The 16,153-nt window shown below is 33.0% G+C and overlaps 3 protein-coding genes and 1 non-coding gene across 6 annotated transcripts; 2 read left to right on the forward strand and 2 right to left on the reverse strand.

Annotated features, from left to right (window-relative positions):
• Positions 1 to 430: 430 nt before the first annotated feature.
• LOC112801200 (adenylyl-sulfate kinase 3) lies at positions 431 to 3,719 on the forward strand. Of its 2 annotated transcripts, none has more exons than XM_025843801.3 (7): positions 431 to 1,234; positions 1,339 to 1,482; positions 2,260 to 2,409; positions 2,518 to 2,636; positions 2,706 to 2,790; positions 2,881 to 2,938; positions 3,242 to 3,719. In XM_025843801.3, the coding sequence occupies exons 1-7, from the start codon at positions 997 to 999 to the stop codon at positions 3,243 to 3,245; spliced, it is 798 nt and encodes a 265-aa protein (XP_025699586.1). In that variant the 5' UTR covers positions 431 to 996; the 3' UTR covers positions 3,246 to 3,719. The 2 variants fall into 2 exon arrangements, with proteins under 2 accessions (XP_025699586.1, XP_025699585.1); XM_025843800.3 differs by having other exon boundaries at positions 2,892 to 2,938.
• A 352-nt stretch (positions 3,720 to 4,071) lies between these two features.
• On the reverse strand, positions 4,072 to 4,143 carry TRNAP-UGG (transfer RNA proline (anticodon UGG)). The gene has a single exon. It is a non-coding gene; the product is annotated as a tRNA-Pro (tRNA).
• A 537-nt stretch (positions 4,144 to 4,680) lies between these two features.
• Positions 4,681 to 11,823, reverse strand: LOC112801202 (uncharacterized). 2 transcript variants are annotated; one of them, XM_072237095.1, is made up of 17 exons: positions 11,364 to 11,823; positions 10,995 to 11,088; positions 10,779 to 10,887; positions 10,666 to 10,704; positions 10,220 to 10,303; positions 10,057 to 10,118; positions 9,554 to 9,656; positions 8,871 to 9,011; positions 8,554 to 8,622; positions 8,409 to 8,465; positions 8,033 to 8,293; positions 6,969 to 7,049; positions 6,725 to 6,835; positions 6,339 to 6,409; positions 5,686 to 5,907; positions 5,417 to 5,510; positions 4,681 to 5,249 (listed from the first exon to the last, which is right to left on the reverse strand). In XM_072237095.1, exons 1-17 carry the CDS (start codon positions 11,419 to 11,421, stop codon positions 4,941 to 4,943), a joined length of 1,965 nt encoding a protein of 654 aa, XP_072093196.1. In that variant the 5' UTR covers positions 11,422 to 11,823; the 3' UTR covers positions 4,681 to 4,940. The 2 variants fall into 2 exon arrangements, with proteins under 2 accessions (XP_072093196.1, XP_025699588.1); XM_025843803.2 differs by having other exon boundaries at positions 10,779 to 10,882; positions 11,364 to 11,807.
• A 3,246-nt stretch (positions 11,824 to 15,069) lies between these two features.
• On the forward strand, positions 15,070 to 15,492 carry LOC112803442 (zinc finger protein BALDIBIS-like). The gene has a single exon (XM_025846937.1). The coding sequence runs from the start codon at positions 15,070 to 15,072 to the stop codon at positions 15,490 to 15,492; it is 423 nt and encodes a 140-aa protein (XP_025702722.1).
• Positions 15,493 to 16,153: the final 661 nt, after the last annotated feature.

Genomic DNA, 16,153 nt, shown 5'->3' on the forward strand with positions numbered 1-16,153 from the left:
ACAAAAATGTCTTTAAATAATTTAAAAATACAACAACAATACCCAACAATAAATATATATTTTCAAAAAATATTTTAGAGATTGAATTTTGATGTAATTTTTCACAAGCATAATTAAAAAATGAAATATTATCATTTTTAAAATTTAATAATTTTTTTAAGTATATATTTTTTTGTGATTTTTTAAAAGTATTATTAGTTGTTAACAAAAAAATTACAAAAAAATATATATTTAATAAAAAATTACTAAATTTTAAGAATAATAATATCTTATTTTTTTAATATTTTTGTAAAAAATTGTATCAAAATTTAATTTTTAATATTTTTTTAAAAAATATTATTAGAAATACATATTTAATATTAGTATTTGAGTTTTGATGTAATTTCTCGAGTTGTTATTATTTTTTAAAAAATTTTTGTGTCGGCGACTCGTCGTGGTCCGTATCACTAGTTCGTGTAAGTCACCATAGTTAGTTTGTGATCCTGTTTAAACCCAAAAAAAAAAAGGAAAAGAAAAAGATAAAAAAAATGACACGTGCTTGAAGCCTGCGGGCAGGAGTGATAATGTGTGATCGTCGTCGCGGCTACATAAAGCCAGCGTATGTAGTTTGCGTCTTTGTGAGAGTGTTTGGTTTTGTTGCAGCAATGGCATGATTATGAATGAGCAGCGACCACCAAATTTGATTCCCAAAAACCTACGAAAGGCAGAAGATGTCGCTTTCCCACCGCATCTATTCATTCCATCAATCCCCACCACCCATATGAATGTGAATGACCCCCCTTCAATCCATTCCTGCTACTATTCTCTTCTTTTCTATTACTCCGTTACCGTTGTTAATTACTACCTTATATTTCCTCATTCCTTTTTTCCCTTCTCCTTAATTATATTATTAATTCATTATCATTACTTTGAGGGATGCTCTTCTTTTTTCTCCTCTAATTAAATAACAAGAGAAGAATCATCTAATTGTGGGGGGAGTTTTGATTTAAAGCGGAAATGACTGGCACTGGAACAGCAACTGTGGGGGCAGAAAGCTTTTTCCCTCCTCTTCGGCTTCAAACGACGTCGCATATTCCCAAGCTAGGGTTCTTAAAGCTCAACCGCTCTCTCATCAGCCTCAGATCCCTCCAAATCAAAGCCTCCGACAGCTCCAATCAGCTGCGCCTCAATGTCGCTCACGACCTCACTCTCTCCAACTCCAATGGCAATAGCAATGGCAATGCCACCGGATCCGGTAACCTTCCGTTCCCTTCATTCTCTCTCTCTCATTATGACTTGCTGGTTGAGCAAGTTTCAGTTTAGTTGGCTATGTAGTTTCCTGACGCGGTTCTCAATCAGGGACAACGAACCTGAAGCATTTATCTACAATTGGAAACTCTACAAATATTCAATGGCACAGCTGTTCCGTCCAAAAAGATGATAGGCACAGTTTACTCCATCAAAAAGGATGTGTCATATGGATCACTGGTCTTAGTGGCTCTGGTTAGTGGCTCTCTTCCTCTTCATTTTTCTCACTTTTCTTTTTTTTTCTTTTTTTTTACAAATTATATAAACATACAACATAACTCATAAATCTAGGAAAAGTATAAGTTGGTTTGGTAAAGTTTCTTTCTAGAGGGTTTTCACAAGCACCTCATTGCTTTTGGCAAATCAAAAAGTTCATTTGTTTATTTTTGCATCTTTTAAAAGTTAGAATGTTTTTGAAAGCACCTAAGACAGATTTTTAAAGTTGACTTTTACTTATCAAATAAAAATATACTACTCCCTAATTTAATATTATTAATTAAATTTAAAATTAATTTACTCTTTTAATTTTATTAATTCACATTGTTTACATATTGTTCAAAAATATTATTGGTTACCTATATTTTTCCAATTTTATATATTAATTAATATCTAAATTTAATTCTTATATTAATGTCTATTATTATTTTTAAATTTTAAAAATTATTTTACTAAACATACTTGTTGTTGCTTGTGCTTATTAAAAATTAATTTTAATTTAATTTACTAAATATAAATGTTACCGCCTTTTAAAAAACTAATTTTTAAAAGTTAATTTTTGTAAGGCACTTTTGAAAAGTAAAAATCTTACCAAATTAAGCCTTAGTGTTTAGTGTTTATAAATTAGGTTGTAGGATTAAGGGTTAATGATTTAGAAGTCAAGATAAATACAATAATTTTTAAAAAGTTGGCTAATGTTAGTCGAAAAAAGTTAGTTACCTAGCATTATTCATTTTGTAATTATACAATTTACAGGGAAAAGCACCATAGCTTGTGCTTTGAGTCGAATCTTGCATCAGAGGGGCAAGTTGACTTATGTTCTTGATGGGGACAACATTCGTCATGGCTTGAATAAAGACCTTGGATTTAAAGCTCAAGACCGTGCAGAGAATATCAGGAGAATTGGTAAGTTTTGTTGTACGGAATCACTTGAATGCTATTTGATTGTCATGCAAGTTTTGAAAGCTCTACCTAAAATAAATATCAACAATACAACTTGATTTTTCCATCCAGGTGAGGTAGCAAAGCTATTTGCAGATGCTGGAGTTATTTGCATTGCAAGCTTGATTTCTCCGTATAGAAGAGATCGAGATGCCTGCCGATCAATGTTGCCAAATGGAGATTTTATTGAGGTAATTCATTATTGTGAATGCTCTTTTGCCTAGATTACTTACTTAACTGAGATTTTCTCATTATTACAGGTTTTCATGGATGTGCCATTACATGTTTGCGAAGCAAGAGACCCCAAGGGCCTTTACAAGCTTGCGCGTGCTGGCAAGATCAAAGGTAGTCTTGCACAGCCTTTTTTATTTCATTCTTCACTTTTGCTTCTTTCTTTACATGTCGTCCATATATTATTATGACTATGACTATTAGAGTGTCTCCAGGCTTTACAGGGATTGACGATCCTTACGAGACACCGATTCATTCTGAGGTATGTGTCCTGAACTTTAATAGAATATTGTTGATTGACTTGTTGGGATGTATGTAGATTGACATTCCTATCACAAGTGGTCCAGTTTAGAAATTTTGTTGCATTTTTTAGGTGAGTAGCCCTTAGCATGCAATTATTGCTAAAGAAACTTGTGCTAGTTATGCATTTCAAGCCTGCACCTTTTATTTCACCGTTTATATTCCTGAATTTGACTGGTTTCTTCCTTCAAGCTTGTATCTTCTGTTATCACAAAGAATAATATTGGAAAAATATATTTAGCTCTCTCTCTTTTGAAATGATCAGATAGTGCTGAAACATGGAGAGCCATGCGCTTCCCCTGTTGAGATGGCAGAAAAAATAGTCGTATACTTGGAGAACAAAGGGTACCTACATGCATAATATGGCGGTGCTCCTATCTTCATTCTTCAGCCACCGAAAATTTGACTGTATACTTTCTTTAGTTTCTTAAACACCAGCTACTGCAGCGTTGAAGTGATCAATTACCTAATGCTACCATCTACTTTGTCTCCTCTCTCTCAAGAGTTTAAGCCTGTAGGTTTTTATTGTAAATATAGTATGAAATTTGATGGATTTATACTTTCTAATTTCTATACCTACAAGCCTACAACCCCTTTTGTAAATATCTTTTTTTTTTTTTTTTTTCTGTAACGGTGTTATGATATGTATTCCTAAATAGCTATACGGTTCTTTGCCTGTTCTGTTGTACGTATGATAATTGAAATTTCTGTTGGTTAAGCTGAAGTTAAGACATTAGACTCAACGGTATCTTTACTTTGTTCTTGGACATGCTAAGTATGAATTAATTCTAATTGTTATCAGGTACGTGAACTTAATAGAAGTGCCAAATATGAGAAACTTCTTTCGTCTAAAGTGCACACATGGAAGCATGCGGTGGTTGGTGGCTGGTGATTTAATAATATAATATCTAAACAGTAAACACTATAAAGGCGAAATGTGACATGGAAAAATATTAAAATGAAACCAGGCTGTTAAAATGCGCCTTTCTTGCTTGATATTCGGTGATTACTGATGATTGATGAGATACATGGTTCCGAAAATCTAGTCGACGAAACGTATATCCTTTTAAAATTAGTAAGTGCGATAAAAATAAAGGGGCATTCCGAGAATCGAACTCGGGACCTCTCGCACCCAAAGCGAGAATCATACCACTAGACCAAATGCCCGAGTTACAAGAACTTTCCTATTTAATATTATATAACTATATAAATCATTTGATAAGAGAATATTTAATATTTACTTTGTATTTTCTAAGATTTTTTTTTTGGGTAATATTCTTAATTAATGTCTTTAAAACAGTTGTAAGAAAAACCTTTTAACATAAACTAGTATTAAATAAACAAATATTATTCAACCAAACTCCCATTCAAATATCCTAAAAAGATAACAAAATAGAATACACTGATCTATTTTTCCCCTCCCCTTATTCTTTCCTTTCCTTCATCTGTATTCTCTTCCCCATAGATTTATACGAAAAAAATTATGTATTTTAATTCAATTTCCGAATATAAGCACTTTACAAGCCGGCAACTATTTCAATATCTTTAGAAAATTACAGAATAAATGTATAAATTACTCTTTCTCGATGGTAACTTTTATCCTTCGTTTGCTTCGTTTTCAGTTTCAACTGGAGCGGGATATCTTGATTCTTCACAAAATGCTCTCTCTTAATCGCCATCCTTGAGGACCAGAGACAAAATGTCTGGTTGCAGAAAATTATATAACACGAAGATAATTGAACTAATACTGTAATACATAGATTACACACTGAATTAATCAAATGGCAACAAGAAATCCAGATTAAAGCACTCGAGATATTTCAACAAATTGGGTAATAGGTACAAACATTCTATTGCACATATCACCCTGGTCAGATGGAATCCCCAATATGCAGCTTTATACAAACCAAGACGTCAGTAATAGTAGAAAACACGGAAAGCATCATACTATTACTACTTCAATTTCAACTATCAACAACCATGTTATGTTGGTTTGCGCCGCCATCTCTCAGTGTCTGAGCAGCAAATATCAAAAGTTCTACCATCTCAAGCCCCGCCGCAGAAACAGTATCTATCTTCTCATCACTGCGTTCCTGATGCAGCGTGCCACTGCCCGCATTATCTCCTGTGTAACCAGCATCTCCTTCCCCTGACCAACTGATGGGTAAGGAGCTCCCAAGTGCAGTCTTTACAAGTTTTGCTTCATTGATAATTTCATTGAGGACTTCTGAGATACTAGAAACTACATCTTCACAGGCAACAGATTCCTTGGTCTAGTTTGCCATATCAAGCAAGCAACCCACATTAATATGTTTCAGATGTTGAGTTTCAAAACTAAACATGACAAAATTGATACATCAAGAGGGGAAACCTCCCTTTTATGCTTTGATTCTTTCAAATATAGAAGTTTTAGCACTTACGGAACAAAATATTTTTATACCTTGAAAAGAGAGAGACGAAGCCTATGAATTGATGAAGTTAAACACTCCAAGCTTTCCATGCTTTCCTTAAGCGTTGCAATTTCAATCTTCATTCTGATGGACAAGACACGTTACCATATAAATAGACAGAAGTCTGAAAACAATCACTATTTGTCATAGTGGTAGCTTCATACAAGTCAATTAGATTAGAGATATGCTTAAATTACCATCCAAAATCATCTATTGATGCAATAAATTCAGATTAACTGATTACCAATAAAACACTTGCCTTGCAAAATCCATACTGGTGGATCTCTTATTAAGGAATTTTCCTTCATTATTTGGATTACTGTCGACTTCATTGCCGCTCTTATCAAGTGGGCCAATCCATCGACTTAGATATGTTTTCTTCAGTAAGTTTTTTAAACTTCCATCTCTTTCATGAGTAATAAGCTTTCTTTCTCCAACGCTAACCATGGCTTTTCCGTGTTTAGTCTCCTGATCCAGTTTCCTAGACAAGAATTACAGCATATTTTGATAATCATGCAATATTTAAGGAAGAGAAACATCTCACTTATTTCATAAAACAGAGGTTCAGACTCAGTTTTCTGATGGTACATGTTTGCATTATTTTGTCCCCAGAAAACTAGCAAACTATTTTCCAGAATGTTTTTCAATTTTCACGTTATTCAGTTGTGGCAATCAAATCAAAATCTAGAAAATATAATTGTTCAGAAAACAGTTGAAAACAACACTCTGAAACAGCTTAACACCATTATAAAGCTACCGCTGTTTTCAATGAATGCTTTTTGGTTGATTAACAAAGATAAAGATGCTTCCAGGGAAAAATTTCACTAAAGAATAACAAAAATAAACAGCAGCCACTAATAATATAAAAATGAAAAAATATGATTCGTAACCATCATATGAAAGCAATCATACTCTATCAGTAACTGATGCTCCTGCTTTAGTTGTGCAAATTCCACAAGAGCTTTCACCTTTTCATTGGTAACCTGAATTAAAAAAAAAAAAAAAACCACCTTACAGATTAGAAAACCATATCTGGAAACAATAGATAAAAAGCAAGGATCCCTGCACATGTAGCTCTTCAAATTATGAATCATTAATTCACAATTCGGAGGCACATGCATTATTGAAGAAAAAAGTTACAAGATAATAATAGAGAACAAAAAAAACGAAAATAAGGTATTAAACAAATATCGAGCTGTCTCAAAACCTCAAGTCCTTTTCTAAACTCTGCTAGCATCAAAATCTACTAGCACCTAAATGTTCCAAGTGTCTGAAGCAGAGAGGTGACTTATAATAACCTGCACCAAATTTCTCTGAAGTTCTTCAATCTTCTGTTGAAGGGCTGCATTCATATTTCTCTCCAATAGATGTCTTTCCTCCTGTTGTGATAAGAGCAATAATGCAGCAACCTGAATATAGCGTAGTGAATATTAGAATGCTAAATTACCATATATCAAAAGCACATATACTTTTGTCAGCGAAAAAGCTATTAAAAATTAAATAAATGGAGAATAAAAGAATATGATCAGATGGTGTAAAGACCTTTTCTTGTAAAGCAACTGCTAGAGCATCAAATCTATCACCTTTTCCACCAGCTTCCAGTTCCACCAAGCTAGGATCACTCTGTAATAGAGTGATCAATTATATTAATGAATACCAAGGATTACACTTCATATCAGTCAACATAAATCAATTGAATAAAGTGAGGCTCCACTCTAGACCAGGTTAATACATCTACATTGGGTCCCAGTGTTACCATAATATTGGATAACTTTCTATAGGGAAGACCATTTTTGTTGTTATACCATCGGGAGTAACTCATCTAAATTCCACCAGGACACGTTCTCCACACAAACTTCTTATTGCAATAAATATTGAATAACGTAATTATTATTGATAGAATGCATTATAAAAGCTTTAGAAAATCCATTGCGTTCTATATGACTGGGTGGCTGACCACATTGCAGCCCTACTACAGCCCAAAAAGACTGGGCAGGTTTCAGTCTGACGACGATTTGGACTGGCCATACATATTCATATTCCTGTGATGCACTGTTCTCATTTCATATACTTGTCTTCAGTTCTGCTGTTTTTATTTACTGACACCTGAACACTTCTGTTAGACATAAATCTATTTATGTAACTCTATCAAAAAGCTTAACTTTAGGGGAGATGGTTTTTTCACATGGTGTCAAAGCCTTTACAACCAAGTCTTTAGAGTTCAATTCTATTTTTTCCTATTCTAAATATAAGTAAAATCTAAGCAAAGTGTTAGGTGAATCAATGCATTGTTCATTCTTCAACTCCAATCAATACTTATTCTGGGGCATGTGAAATATAAAAAATTCATCTACCTTTATAAAACAGCTAATACAGTTGTGGGAGAGAAAAACTATGATAGAGACTCTCAAGTAGCTTAATTCTTTAAGATGAGTATGTTCTTGTAATTTGAATACTATTAAATCAATCATATTCTTTGCCAGCACTATGCACTCTTAATTTTAGCCTGCTGACCCCAATTGATATAAGGGTAAGTTTGCTATCGGCAAAAATGATAAGTCCTTTTGAGAAAGGAATACAATAGTATCAGCATTGCAGATTCAAACCTTGGATGATGATACTGGTTTAGTTTGAGGCCTTATATGCACATCTCGACATTCATGATCTTCTAGTTGTCCATCTCTTTGGGGGATCAAATATGGCATAGTACTCTGATAAAAACTCCTGACTCTTTCATCAATCACATTGATTATGGATTTAATACTTGATTCCCCATCATTCAGTAAATTCATAATATGCTCCTTATACTGAGAGTGATGATGCTTTAGGTCTGCTATGCCATTATCAACCACTTTGTCCATCGAATTCTGCAAATTACTCGTCGGAATGCAAAATAACCAAACAGGTAAGGAAAGAAAAAAAAAGAAGCCAAAATAGAATAGATTAAACGATTAATTCCCTTTGAGTTTTAAAAGTACTCACTTGTTTCTTTTCCAGTATAGTTACTCTCTTCTTCAAATGATTTTCAATTTCCAAGCCCTAAAGCATCCAAAACAGGAAAAGAATAACTGGCTATTGAAAAATAGGGTTAACATAGCAAACATGACAAAAGTAAGCTAGATCATACCACCCTTAGTTTATTTTGAAGACGATCTACAGAATTCCTCAATGTCTCCAGCTGTTCTTCTAATGCACTCTGTCTGAGAAAGAGTTATTAACACCATGTATAGAATATTGAATCTCATTAAAAAAATACGAGTCCATTTTGTTAGGTTAAGCATCCCAAACATGCAATAAAAATCATCTGTCACTAACAGAAGCCAAGTCTAGAGTTATAGCATGTCATATACTGTTACTTCCATATTGGACACCATATGAATGACCAGCATAAGCTAGGAAACAGAATTTTCAAGGGAATAGAATACCAGGGCTCCAAAATCTTACAATGTATTTAGAGGTGGAAGCATCATTAAAACTCCACAATGCATCAGGATCATGCAAAAGGCATGCACATTTATCATCCCAACTTGTATCTTCAAATTCTTCCAGAGAACCTTGTCTGATCTGAACAAACTTATTAACTACCTGTAACGGAAAAACAAGTATAAAGAAAAAGTCAATAAAAATGGAGCCTGCCATAGACAATCAACATGGAGTACAAAAAATCACTAGCCAGCTGAATGCATAAGAATTAAAGCATATAAATGCAATCACACAGCAAACAAAGATAATAATTATTAAGTATTTCCTTTTTTTTGTGTGTGTGTGTTGGGGGGGGGGGGGGGGAGAGGGGGAGAGAGAGGGGAAGAGAGAGGGAGTAAATCTTTTCAAGTAACCTTGACACTCTGTAACCAGCACCCTCCAAAATATGCTTTATGCCAATACAGATATAGCACAGCTAACCAGTGAGAATATTTCACTCGTGTATTCTTAAATCAGTTAGATGCTGAAACAAATCATTTTTTTATTTCATGCATAATAAAGCAATAGAGAAGAAATGTGCAGAACAGCCCAGCTTTTCAACTATTACGTGCTGAATCTTAAAAATATCAGGAAACCTATAAAATTATCATAACAGGAAATTAAACAAAGATATAGAGAAGGAAAAAGGGGAGAGGAAATATTACCATCTTGAAATTTACACTCAGCTCAATCTGCTTTGATAGATCAATCTGCAGAGCATCATTAAACTCTTTCAGTTTAACACAATCAGAGGTGAGCTCCTCTATCCTGTATAAAAGAAGATTGCATGAAGTTATGAAAAAAGTATATATATTTCGGGTAAACCAAGTCCTACATATATAAAAACATAACCACAGGGGGCAGTGGTATAGGCAATCATATACTGAGCAACAAGTTTCACGTTTCCAATATTGCTCAAAAGTTACCATAACAACACATTTCATTCTTGACCTCTATCAATTACTCCCATAAACCATGATAGGCTAAAGAATTGAAGATATCCACCAACAGGTAGTTCAATACCCAGTAAAAGATAATGCTCTACACCAAGTTCTCCTTTATCTTTCTTTTTTTGGTTTTGACTTTTGAATTTGATATTAGCTACATGTTTAATCACCATCAGCTTCCCGTTCTCATTAAATTTAAAGGGATCAAAGATTCAAAATACCTTTGATGAATGCCATTTATTTGTTGTGACATTATCTCCTCCTTTTCCTTGGCCTTTTCAGCCTGTTATTAGCACATTGAATGTTTAGAATATCCATAACCACCATAGTGCAAAGAACATAGAAGAGTGAAGCTGATACTTTTTCTAATGAAAATTGCCATACCTCAATAATTGCTTGATCCCTTTCAGCAAAAGCAGCAGCTACACAACCCTGGAAAAATTTAACCTGCTTCTCTGCTTCCATATTCTGGAGATATAATCAGTGAATCATGTTACTGCTCATGTACATTGTAGGTCAAAATATGTACAAAATCCATAAAGTGGACAACACAAAAGCATTTAATTCTTTCGATAAACTAGCACTTGTGCGCGATTTATAAATTGGATTGAGAACTCTTTCCATTGTGTGCTTGCCATAAGTCATCGTAGACATTCAAGTATAAGCATTTTATATGAACAAATGGAAGACCATTACACCAATATCTGTATGTGACCAAAAACTTTCATCAAGTTGCCGAAGCAGGAAAACATATCCGTAATGCAATATCTGTTTAGAAAGAATAATAAGAAGAGTATGCAAGTAAAGGGATGGAGAGAAAGAATAGGAACCTTGGAAACCTCGGCATTGTGTAGATCTGCCAGTTGACTCTGAATACAGTAAAGTAAGTAAACAAGATAGAAAGAATTATTTAAAAGACAGAAACAAAAGGTTCATAACCCACTTTAATTCTATAAGCCTCTGAAAGCTCCTCTTGCAGATTTAGATTGTCTCGTGTACAAGCAGCCACCTTCTTTTTCAAACTCTCAATCTCCTGCTCCAATCCAGCTGTCCTAATTGGGCATGAATTTCAATATAATAGGTAATTGTTGATTACCTTAACATAATAGATACTCATTGTACATAGATTTCGTAATGGACAAGGAAAATGAATGGATACCTTTGAAAATGCATTCGAGTAGCCACAGCAAGGTACCCAGGCCCAGCTTGCTGCATGCATAACTGTTCAATATCTTTGCGTAATTCATCACGCTCTGCAAAAACATATACTCGTTAAGCACATCTTATAACTAACAAAGAGCCATCCATAAAAAGAATTTCTGAATTGTTATTTACTATATGCTTGGTATGAAACAAAGGAGGCTTGTTTCGGGGTTGCAATCAGTGAGGAATTAGGGGCATGATATGGTGTGGTTATAAGAACAACCCCTTCCTATGATTTATTGAAAATTCGGAATGAATAGTACAATAGCTAATCAAAGTTAAGCCCCATAGCACAGAGAAAATAAAAGAAAGTTGACGTACATACCCTGTTCCAGTTGTTGGATCCGAGCCAACAATGACTCGTCCGTTGCACTCTCAGCCATTCCGAAAGAATAAACGATGAATCACTATTAAACCAAATTGCAAGAGACGAGAGAGGAAGAGCAGCAAAAAGTTAAACCCCGAAAAACAAATCGAAACAACCAAATTGCTAATCCATCCATGAAACTCTGCATACGCGGTAAAGAACTGACGATTTGTTTGGCAGCCAGGAAACGAAAGAAGAAACCGAATCGAACTGGACACTCTCTGCCCCCTCTCTCACAACACCCACCAATTTTATGGAATTAGGATTCTTTTTTCCTTTTTTGGTGTCTATGTGGAATTAGGAATTTAGGATCAGAACTCTGATTTTCACAGGAGATACTTACGTTACGCTACGATTTTATTTTGGTTCAGCGATCTTAATTGTTTGTAAACGGGTAGCGTCAGATGTTTAACCAGATGGTTTGTTATATTTTTGCCATATTTTTATTAGAGGTAAAATTTTCTTTCTCTGACATTATTATTAGTTAAGAATTATTATACGATGATTTGATATATTTAATTAAAATATTATTTAATTATTTATAATTATTAATTTTTTATAAAAATAATTTTATATAAATATTTATTTTTTATTAAAATAAATTTTAGTATGTAAATGATTATAAATTTATAATAGCTACAATAATTATATAAATATTATTGAAATTAAAGTTAAAAAATATTAAATAATAAAAAAACGCCATAACATAATAGCATAGATATATTAAAATATTTTTTATTAAAACTATTTTATTTAGTTCAATATTGATAAACGATTTAATATTAAAAATTGGCTAATATTTATCCTTTTTTTATTGTAGGAACAATTTAATGTTTTTGATCTTTATTCCTTAAGAATTCTTTGTTTGATGAAAAAAATTAATTATTTTTATTCACAAAATATTTCATTATATTTTTTTTAGAAAATTTTTACTAATCCATAAATAATTATTCACCTATCACTTATGAAGTACGAACATTCTAATATAAATATAGAACACAATATAATAGATCTAATATAATCTAATCTAATATTTAATATTATCTAATATCTAATATCTAATATTATTCTTCTAATAAAAGACTTTTAAATTAGTAGAATTTTATACTGTCAAAATTTTCAGATGTGATGCAACTGTTTACGACATGCACATCCATCTAGCTTCATCATGATTGGTTTCAATCAGCATTCATTATGCTTTATTTCATGTTCATTCCATCATGCATACATTCATACATACCAGAGGAATTATATTTTTCTTTATCAGTAGTTCGCTTTCTTCTACCACCTATATCTATATCTTTTTAATTACACATGAAATCTATCTACTATATATATTTGGCTATTTTCTATCGACAGTCAGAAAAGCAATCATTGTTTCAGTTATAACCAATCAGTGCCTCTGTTTTTATCAGATATTCATACATGTTTATCGATTTCATCAACTTTCCAACTTTAGTTTTATTTCCTCGATATTTCTTATTTGAATTTAAATTACGAGATTATGTTTGGCCAGTTTTATTTATTTAACTTATTTATTTTATTTTATTTTTTATACGTTTTTCCTTATTATTACTCTATCCCATTTTTTATAAATTGTCCAATGCTATATTGTTTTTCGCTTTCCTTACTATATTTCTACTCCAAAAGGTTGTATTCCTTTTCACATAATAATTTGTTATTCTTCTCCTCGTCAGATGGCTCTTACTTTTGAGATAACTCAAGGGAGGTCATTTTTCCTAAAGGTATCATCTGAGATGATAAGAATGTGTGATCATAATCTATTATTTAATTTATTAATTTGTTTATGTCTTATTCAATGCAGATCTTTTTCTGTTCAACCCCTTATATGACTACACTTCGTTACTAATTTATGCTAACAGGACATGGGTGAGCTTTTCGTCACTTTCTACAGGAGATTTTAAGATGAGTTATCTTTTTTATTATCTTTCACTGATTGTGCTGGGAACGAGTTCGAAGTTTTAATTGAGAAAGGCCCTAACACATCACAAGTTGTTAACCCATCCCAAATTCCTTCATTTTTAATGACATCCTGTGCGATAGAACTGACTACATTTTCAATCAAACACAATCCCATCAAGATTCTATTCATGCTTCATTTTTCTGTAATGAGAGGCAACTAAACTCTTCTCATGATTTATTTAGGACTAGGTGTCATAGTGTATTGAAACCATGCCTCTCTCTATGGAGGATTCTATCATGTCTCTTGGGAATGATATATCTAACTCATTCAATCAATGCATACCTGTGCATAATACGAGTTCACCTAATCATTTTCCCCAATCCCACCTCCTTCCTCACAAGGTTCATCTGTTGTTTATTCAATAGTTAAGGTCATATCTCCTTATCGAGCCTACCATTATGCAATGGTTAATTTCTTTACTTTATCTAAATAATTTACATTCACTAATAAATTGCTTTGGCTGATTTTATAGTTGACCACTAATTTTAAATCTTCTTTGTTCATTTCCAGTTACTTCCTGTTAGGTTTGTTAAAAGAGCATTTAATTTCCCAAAAAACTTGATTTTGTCAATGTTGTTCAACCCTCTGGACACTTGATAAGAATGGAACTTGGATGGTGTGATATTAGGCCCAACGAGGTGTTCCTCACAAAAGAATGGTAGAAGGCAACGTGTTACGTTTTAGTGTTTCCTCAACAGATGAGACAACCATGTCAATTAATATATCAAGTCTTTGAAGTACAATAGATGCTTAATTAGTGGGTTGGGTTTCGTGTTAGTAATATTTTGCAGTTATGCAATGTTATTATTCAATTTAATGTTATGGAATTTGAATTTTCTAAATTTTGACTTTTTATTTTAGAGAATAAAGTGTGATTTCTCACCCTTGAATAATTTTTCTCTCATATTTTCTCTTGGTTTCACTTATAAAATAAATGGTAAGATATCACACTTTACGCTCTAAAGTGAAAGTCAAAATTTAGAGGATCCAAATCTAATGTTATGTTATTGTATTCACATTTAATTTCAGTCCATGTTATTTTAGAAAGTCTTTATTAATTCTATGTATGTATTTTGGTCATGTTAGTTGTTTATCTAATGGATATTTTAAATATAAACTTTATTAATGCTAGTATGTTCTACTATTTGGTTCTTATCTAATCATTATATAATCATCCTAATTGTTTTTTTATAACTTTATGTATATAATATTTTATCTATGAAGATCTAGCATTTAATTTCATGAGTAATATTAAGGGTTAAGTACGATTTTGGTCCCTAAGGTGGGGGCTGAAAATTTTTTTCATCTTCAACCTTTTTTGTTGACAAAATTGTCTCTAAGATTTAACTTAATTTTAAAACCGTCCTTCGAACCAAAATACCCTTCCCTTCTTCCCCAAAATCAACCAAATGCAGAAGCAACAATGAAACAACAATGCAGAAGCAGAAGCGACTAGAAGCAACAATGTAGAAACAGAAGCAACAACAATGAAATAACAACAACCAGAAGCAGAAGAACAACAACAATAATGGATAATGGAATCAGAAGAACAACAACACAAGAATCAAGCATTAGCAGGAGTAATAACTCAAGAGAGCATGTCAAACTTCACTCCACCGCTACCAACTCAAACACACGGCCAAATTAATTAAATTCTGTAGGTACTTAATTAAATTAAACATGGTATGTTATGTTATGTATATGGACCTTGATGCTGAAGTAATAACATTGTCATCGAAGACTCTGATGATGACGAACAGATTTTTATGTGAGATCTGTAGGAAAGGATTTCAGAGGAACCATAATCTGCAGCTACATAAAAGAGGCCACATCTTGTCGTGGAAGCTGAAGCAGAGAACGAAGATGGAGGTGGTGAGGAAGAAGGTATACGTGTGCTCGGAGCCAACTTGCGTGCACCACGATCCTGCCAGAGCACTAGGAGACCTCACCAAAATCAAGAAGCACTTTAACCAGAATCACGGCGAGAAGAAGTGGAAATGCGACAAGTTCTCTAAGAAGTACACAGTTCAATCCGACTGGAAAGCTCACTCCAAAAGCTGCGGCACCCTCTTCGCGGATCTACTGGCGTCGACGTCGAGCTAGGAAGAGGAGCAGCGGCGGCATATTCCCTTCCCCTTCCCTTCCCCCTCTTCTTCTCTGAAACCCCCTTCCCCCTTAACGCGTTTTCCCTTCCCCCTTTCCCCCTTAACGCGTTTTTTTTTTATTTTTTTAGTTAGGGATAATTTGGTAATAAAAATTTAAAATTTTGGTAAAAAGAATGATTTTAAAACTAAGTTAAACCTTAGGGACAATTTTATAAGGAAAAAATGATTGGGGACGAAAAAAATTTTCAACCTCTATCTTAGGGACCAAAATCGTACTTAATCCTAATATTAACTATTATATTGTTAGTCATAATCTTTAACTTTTTGTTTTATCCCAATATCAGTGAACAACTCACTCATGAGATATGTTTCTTAAGTATAGTTTTGCAGGCAATATCTTTTTTATTCCCATCAATGTTTTGTTTAATATTAAATGCATATATATGATTGAGAAAGTATAAGGAACAATGCATATAGTAATTAATGTGAACAACGAATTAAAAAAATTGATATAATTAAAATTAAATTTTAGATTCTTAATTAATTAATTATTATCAGATTTTAAAATTTAAAAAGTTAGGATTAGCACCCAATCACATTCACACTACTTACGATTACTTCCAATCTTAGCATAACCTCATTTTTTACGTCCACGGCAT

The sequence above is a fragment of the Arachis hypogaea genome, chromosome 5 (genome assembly GCF_003086295.3).
Source record: "Arachis hypogaea cultivar Tifrunner chromosome 5, arahy.Tifrunner.gnm2.J5K5, whole genome shotgun sequence".
Lineage (NCBI taxonomy): Eukaryota > Viridiplantae > Streptophyta > Magnoliopsida > Fabales > Fabaceae > Arachis > Arachis hypogaea.